The sequence below is a fragment of the Montipora capricornis genome, chromosome 5 (assembly GCF_036669925.1).
Source record: "Montipora capricornis isolate CH-2021 chromosome 5, ASM3666992v2, whole genome shotgun sequence".
NCBI classification, from domain to species: Eukaryota; Metazoa; Cnidaria; class Anthozoa; order Scleractinia; family Acroporidae; genus Montipora; species Montipora capricornis.
Window position 1 is genome coordinate 31,870,337 of NC_090887.1, and position 7,541 is coordinate 31,877,877.

Sequence of the window (7,541 nt, forward strand, 5' to 3'; positions counted from 1 at the left end):
TGCGTCGTTGCTGTACTTTGCTACGACGATTAGCCGCGATTATTATTATTATTATTATTATTATCATTATTATTATTATTATTATTATTATTATTATTATATTATCACTGTCGTAACATTACAAGCGTGAATATTGGATGAAAGCCACAACTAGAAGACGAAGTTAAGGCTTCAAAATGTCTGACTACAAAAGGCTAAAGACCGAACGACTTGGAAACGGGAATCCTGGAAACGATATCATCTTTAACATATCCGTCCTTGGCAGTGGTACTCTTCCATCGACCATGTCCCTGAAAAACTCTCTCGCTAACCCCTCTCTCAAGTTTGGCAATAAGTACAAAACTTTCAGGAGGACAAACACATACCAAGAGCAAGCCAGTTTAAGCTCAAAGAGCGTCTACTTTGTGAGAAATACCAGTGATACACAGATGTTAGGTTCAATTTGCCCAATCTCAAGTGTGAACCTTGTTGCTGTTTCTTAGTGCTTGACTTTATTTATTTTCTAAATTAGAAAACCTTCAAAACCACAACTAAAAGGAATGCAATTTGTACTGTGTATATGAGCACGTGCATGGAATTAACTTTTTTCTTAGGACATATGTTAAAGCAAATTTTCTAATATCTTAGGCAATATTTTTAAGACGGTTTTATTGTATGCAAGCGTTCTAAATGCACGGTGCTAAGAACGGGCGGCTTGATAAGAAATAGCAGCATGACGAATTCTGCCTCCGACTCGCAAAGTTCCCTCCACGAGAACTGGGGAAAGAGTGCAAAGTCTGCTTTGACGCTTTACTGGGTGACCTGCAGACAATGAATCCAAGTCGTCAGGGAAGGTTTGACGCTGAACTAGCTGCACCACCTTGCTGGTGGATAATCGTATCTCAGGCAGAGTTATACCCCCTTTCAGTAGTTGACGAAAGGAACTAACCAAGCAACAATGGTTAACAGGCGTGGCCAGGATGAAAAACGTCTTAGTAACTGGTCTAATGATGATCCTTAGGTGATGGACATAACAGATTTTTCTGGTTGAACGAGCCGATGCTGAGGGATGGCCATTCTTCTTCCGGGTAAAGGAGAAAACTTGGTCCGCATAATCAACGGCATTTTAGATTCAGCTTGTGCAGTTTCATTCCCCTCGATCCGTCGTCAGCGGGATTAAGGGATGTTGGAACATATCGCCATTGCTGTGGCGTAGAGACTTCACGAATCTCGTTTACTCGATTCGCTACAAATGGCTTAAAAGGTCTTCTTTCGTTGGCTATATATGTGGTTAAGGAGTCGGACCAGAACGTTACACCAACCAAGGGAAGGTCTAGCTCTTCGCGTATCAGCAGATGTAAGCGTTTAGCGATTACGGCCGCTTGCAGCTCCAAGTGGGGAACAGACCATTGCTTCAAAGGGGAATTTCGGGTCTTTCCCATGAAAAAGGCGCAGTGAATGTTTCCAGCATCGTCAAGGAGCCGTAAATAACCGACTGCCGCGTATCCATGGGTGGACGCATCCGAAAAGTAATGCAGTTGGATGTTTGAGATGGATCTTTCAGAGAAAGACTTGAAACATCGCGGAATCTTCAAGTTGGCAACATATGACATGGACTTCAGCCAATTGTTCCATTGAGCTAAGAGAGGTCCTTGTATCGGATGATCCCATGAAGCATCAATTCTCCATAGCTGCTGAAGAATAACTTTGACCGGAAGAAGAAATGGACCCAGAAAACCAAGAGGGTCAAACAATGAACTGACAGTGGACAGAATGCCACGTTTGATTGGAGGTTTGTTAGTAGAAGTAACCTTGAATTGAAGGTTATCAGATAGCGCATCCCAGTGGAAGCCCAGAGTCCGTCCGATGGAGAGTTCGTCAAGGTCGAGGTTGATGGACGGATTTGGTAACTCCTCTTGAGGGAAGGCTCTGAGAACCCTGTCGCTGTTGCTTGTAAACTTCGTAAGATGGAATCCACCTTCTTTCAAGACACTTACTAGCTGGTTTGCTAACGTAATCGCTGACTCCGTAGTTGCCACAGTCTTCAACAGATCGTCAACACAGAAATTCCTCTGGACTGTCTTGACATCTTCGGGACTTAGACGAGTTTTGTTATCTTCTGCCGTCTGTTTCAATGCCTTATTTGCGCAACAAGGTGACGAAGTTGCTCCAAAAATATGGACGAGCATCTGATAGTCGACCGGTGGCTGGTCCAGGGAATCATTCTACCACAGGAACCTCAAGGCATCTGCCTCTTTGGTTAGAACTTTAACTTGATGAAACATCGCCTCTATGTCGGCATTGAACGCAATCTTCTCCTGTCGGAAGCGAATGAGTACTCCTACCAGATTGTTCGTCAGGTCTGGACCGTGGCACAGTCGATCGTTCAGTGATGTTCCATTGAACTTGGCGGCAGCATCAAATACCACCCGGATCTTATTGGGTTTGTTTATATTGAACACTGGATGGTGAGGCAGGTACCATGTAATCTTGGACTTGGAGGAGGCTTCTTCTTTGCTTAGTTGTCTTGCGTATCCTTTCGCAACATAGTCATTTACGACGGATCGATACCTCGTTTCAAGCTCAGGACTTTGACGAAATCTTCCTTTTAAGGCCTTGAGACGGGTCTCCGCTAAAGATCTGTTAAACGGAAGATGAAGGTCCTCATGCTTCCAAAGAAGTCCCATCTGGTAATGACCATCGGCAAACGGGATGATGTTGTTGATTATCTTCAGCGCCTTGTGATCTTCCACTGACATTGTGCGATATGTTTCTTTCAGAGTTCAACAAGGCTCAACTCGCCAAAATTCTTCCAGTTGACGGCTGAGGGACGTATCTTCAGCTGATACGAAATTCAGATTGAATAGGTGTTTATTGGCGGCACCAAGGGAACCACTAAGGACGCTCCATCCAAGACAAGATCGTATTGCGAAGGGATCGTTAGGTTTACCTCTTCGGACTTCTAGAGGAATGAAGGCTTCTTGGATACCATTTCCGATAAGAATAGACACCTTCCTCCTCTCGACGTCATGGAATGGTACGTGTTGAAGGTGGGTCCAACGAGTCGTTTCCATGCCAGCAGACATATGCTTTAGAGGGATTGTGAGGTCTCGAAGAGCCCATGCATTTCGCACTGTGACGTAATCGGATCGCTGGCCGTCAGCTGATGAAATCATGAAGTCAACTCTCAAACCCGTTTCTTGTTTCTCTCGCTGGTTGACTGTAGAGATGGAGAATTAACCCTCCTCACCTTCAATGCCAGGCTGTTGGACTAGTGATGGATCTATCAAGGTTACATCTGACGCAGAATCGATGAGTGCATATGTTGTCGTTTGTCTTCCATTCTTACCGATGACCTTCAGGGGAATAATCTGTAGGAATATTTCAGGAGGCTCGGCCACAGACGTGTTGACAGACGCTGTTGGTACAGATGGGTCGCTTAGTGAGCTAGTGGGGGTAGCAGGAGTAGATGTACTCTCAGTAAGATGGGATTGATGATCAGGACGACTAAGGCTTGATCGGTGGAGGAGTGAGTGGTGAGGCTTTCCACATCCTGGTACCTTACAACGATTGGTAGAAGTACATGACTTTGCCAGGTGGTCTCTTGAATTAACGCAGTTGAAGCAGATGTTTTTCTTGAAAACGAATTCCCTTCTTTGTTCAACCGACTTCGGCTTGAAAGCATCACAACGGTAGAGCGGGTGACTTTGGGAACACTGCATGCATTTCATAGTCCGCATGGCCTTGCTGGTGTCGGGTTTGACGTCTGCCCCGGAAACGTTTGTGGTGAGCGTGGTCAGGTGATGTACATGCAGTTTGCTTCTATCCTCAGGTCTCCGTGGAAATCTCGTCTCGTATGAGTTTTCCGTGAAAAATGGATGATTGGCAACCTCGGCTCGGTCATTGAAGAACTTGACAACATCTAAGAAGGTGGGCATGATTATTCCTTGTTTCTGCAACTTCGCAAGATGCTCACGAAACCTGTCTTGCAGCCATCTGGGTAGCCTTAGGATTACTTTCTCGAGGTTGCTGGCATTCATTTCGGTAAGACAGTTCATTAATGCAAGGGTGTCATACATGACAAGGGCCGTGTCGGCAAAGCGTTCCTTATCTTGAGGGGCGATGACGGGACCCTTTGTCAAGGCATCAATACGGGCTTTCATGATCTTAAAGGGCTGGCCGAAACGGTTCTGCAGAACACTTAGTGCCTTGTTCAGCCCACCAGGAACGGCTTCATATCTTTGTACAGCATGGAGGGCGGGGCCTTCAAGAAACTGGAGCAAGCGGGCCATCTTAGTCTGTTCATCCAACGCCTTAGTCTCAACCAGCTGGTAGAATCTTTGTCTAAATAAGGGATACACTTCAGGTGAACCATCAAACTTCAATACTTGGAGGGGAGGCAGACCGTGTCCAGCAGTTATCCTTTCCATGGCAGAGGCAATGGAAGCAAGATAACCTTCACTCATCACTGGAGCACTCTCGCGAACAAACGGTGCTGATGCATAGGAATCGTAATTGCCAAAGGTAGGTGCTTGACAACTTGAGTCAATAGGACCGGAGGCTTGAGTATTGTGTTGGAAAACTGGTACTGAGGAGGACCGCCTGGTTACAAACTCGGAAGTGGTGGGGCGCCTGAGGTGAAGCCAATTGGGGACAGCATGAAGCCGCTCAGGAGCGTTCGATGCTGGCAGAGTGGAAACGTGTGGGGAAGCCACAGGAACGGAATTAATATTAGAAATCAGGGGTGGGGAAACAGAATCTTCACTGACAAATGCAGGGAACGTACGTGGGTGCGAAGAGAAAACTGGAAGAGTGAATAGGTTCGTGGGTCCTGGATATGTGGATTCGCGCGTGGAAGAGGTAGGACGAAAGGAGACGCCAGACGAGATGGGATAACATGCAGGGGCTCGCGTGGGTGCCGCACGGAACGTGCGAGATTCCGTCGACGTGCAAGAAGGCATGCGCACTGGCATGGTCACAATAAGTTGAGCGTATGGCTGTTCAAACGTAGGTGGGCATGAGACGGCTCGCGTGGGGTCACGCGCGATTGGTGCTGGCCGGGTTGGCATGGTGGATGCTAGGTTTGCTTTTCGCTTGTCGCCGTGGAGGATTTCTTTATCGTCGTCATGTTCAGACAATAAACAGGAATATTCACGCTCTGCCAATTTGCATTCCAATTGAGCCATTTCTGTCTTTTCTCTAGCTTCGTCCAGTTGCCTCTCAGCCTCAAGTTTTGCCAGCTCAAGTTGGTGCTGAAACTCAAACAGCTTTTTGCCGCATTTCCAACTCTAACAATTTGACTCTCAAATCTATCGACCTCACCCGTTTCTGTTCCGTTTGTTTCTCTATAAGAAGTGCTTTCTCTACCGCAATTCTAGCTCGCTGTAACCTTGAAAGTGCTGTGCTTATTCTTGAGACCTTACTACTTTGCGATATGACAGACCTTGCCGGGGAAGGAGGAAATGAAATCTTCGTATCAGTCACCGTCTCAGGGGCTTTGGTATTGAAAAACGAGGCGACATCGATGGCGTATCTTTCAATCTTTTCATCATAAATCCGTTTTCGAACTTCTTGTGCCTCACAATAACTTAGAACCTCCTGTAACTCGATGCTGTCTTGGGGAAGTAGTCCCTGAGTCAGTTCCACATTGTCTCGGAAACTTGAAAAGGTATCATTCAAGGCTGTTTGGAGGCTTCGAACCTGTACCAATTGTCAGTAGTAATTGTCAGTAGTAATCTTGTAGTAATTCATCGGTCTTTGAACACAGTTTCGACATAGTAGCAACGTAGCCGCAGCGGGACCGTCTTAAAGAATAAAGCTTCTCAGCTAAAATTGCTTCTTGGTTTTGGAGCGAGTTTGGCATCCTTAGCCTGGAACTTAAACACGGCGAACTTGGAATTTCTTGGTCAAGGACGTTATCCATCTCTCAATTGATATTTACAATGAAATGGTCAGGGACCATTCGACTTAGCACTCCAGCAATTATATTGACTCCAACGTGTCATGTTGTCGCTGGTAAATATCTAAGAACAAGCTTAAATTACGAAACGTTTACAAACATGGAATCACAGGATAACTAAACCAAAAGAAGCATTAAAAACCGTAAAACTAGGACGAAACTCTTACCAATTGCTGGATCAGCAAGGACGGCGGGGAACCAACTGAAATTTTTGTTGAACTTAACTTATAAAGAGACTTAAGTCTAAATTTACATACGGCAAAACTTAAGTGTTAATTAAAGGTGATAACAACAGATCCTACGAAAAGGAACATAAAGGACGCTGAAGCGGACTAATAAACGAGTGTAAATTACAAGGGAATACAAATACTAAAGGGCTAACGAACTATACGAGAAAAAGTACGCGTTGTCTAAAGAGACATTACAGGGTAAAACACCAAAAATGATATTTAGTTTTTTGGGACCAAACGAGAAATTCCAAGCGGGCAAATTAGCTCCATCTTGCCCGCTCGGGTAGCCAATCTCAAGGGATTGGGTTCATCTTGCCCGCTCACGGATCAAGTATAATAAATCTTCATAACAATAAAACAACTCAACTCCCAAAAAAGATGTTCTCATGACTTTCATGTCTTCACTATCTGTAATAGGCCTTACCCCTTATGACGTAACTCATCAAAATTCTTTTGTTCAGTGACTGCTATAAATACCAGAATGCAATGTTTCAGTAGTCACTCAACAAAAGAATTTTGATGCGTTACGTCATAAGGGGTACGGTCTATTGTATTGCTCCAAATAAACTGTCAAAAATAGATAAAGATACGCACCTGGGAACCGCATAGAGATTTGTGTGAGTTACTTAATAAGTCACTCATGGCTGTCTAAATTAAATACCAACACCAATTGATAATTCTTTCAACTCCTCAATGAATTTGTATTTGGACCTTTAATTAAACACCATTCCACAATTTTTTTTTGTTTTGTTTTTGGTACAACGTAACCTAGACCTCTAATTTGACCTTGCGGGGCGTCTCCATTTTTGTGATGAAGAAGCACATTTAATTAATAATAACAACAATAAGAAACAAGTTGATCGTTACTGACACAAACAGTCGTCACTTTTCAAGTATTGGAAATGGCAAGATATCGAAGGAATTCTTAATTAGCCAGAACTTTCGAGTAATGATTTTATTTATGTCTATGTTTCTCCCCGGTCTTGATAAATAATGAAAGCTATGCATTTTGTGATCTCACCAGTTTGCTAAGACATCGAAATCCGGAAAAAAAGACAACTCCAAAAACGTTGGCATTATTCGGCCACCAATGTGGCTTTTTATTAAATCACCAACGAAATCTATGAAAGTAAAGGTAAATGTAAAGTAACGTAGGTGTTTAGTAAAATCAAATTGCAGCCCATACGTTGAATTACGCAATTGTTTATATACTAAAATTTATAAAAAATTACAATAATAATAAAAGTATAATATAGATGCTAATTATTCTAAAAGAGATCTAGTAAACAATAAGCATTATAGAGCGGTTTTCAATTGAGTGTCGAAAGTAATTAGCAAATTACTTTGGTTTTGCATTACTTCACTCAGTGACT

General features: G+C 43.7%; 1 protein-coding gene across 1 annotated transcript; it reads right to left on the reverse strand.

The window, feature by feature from the left end:
• Positions 1-1,094: 1,094 nt before the first annotated feature.
• LOC138048732 (uncharacterized) lies at positions 1,095-2,168 on the reverse strand. The gene has a single exon (XM_068894862.1). The coding sequence runs from the start codon at positions 2,166-2,168 to the stop codon at positions 1,095-1,097; it is 1,074 nt and encodes a 357-aa protein (XP_068750963.1).
• Between the last annotated feature and the right edge of the window lie 5,373 nt (positions 2,169-7,541).

What these genes read in the sequence shown, in the direction of transcription:
- LOC138048732 (XM_068894862.1), bottom strand. Translation starts at nt 2,168, where the DNA reads ATGCTCGTCCATATTTTTGGAGCAACTTCGTCACCTTGTTGCGCAAAT.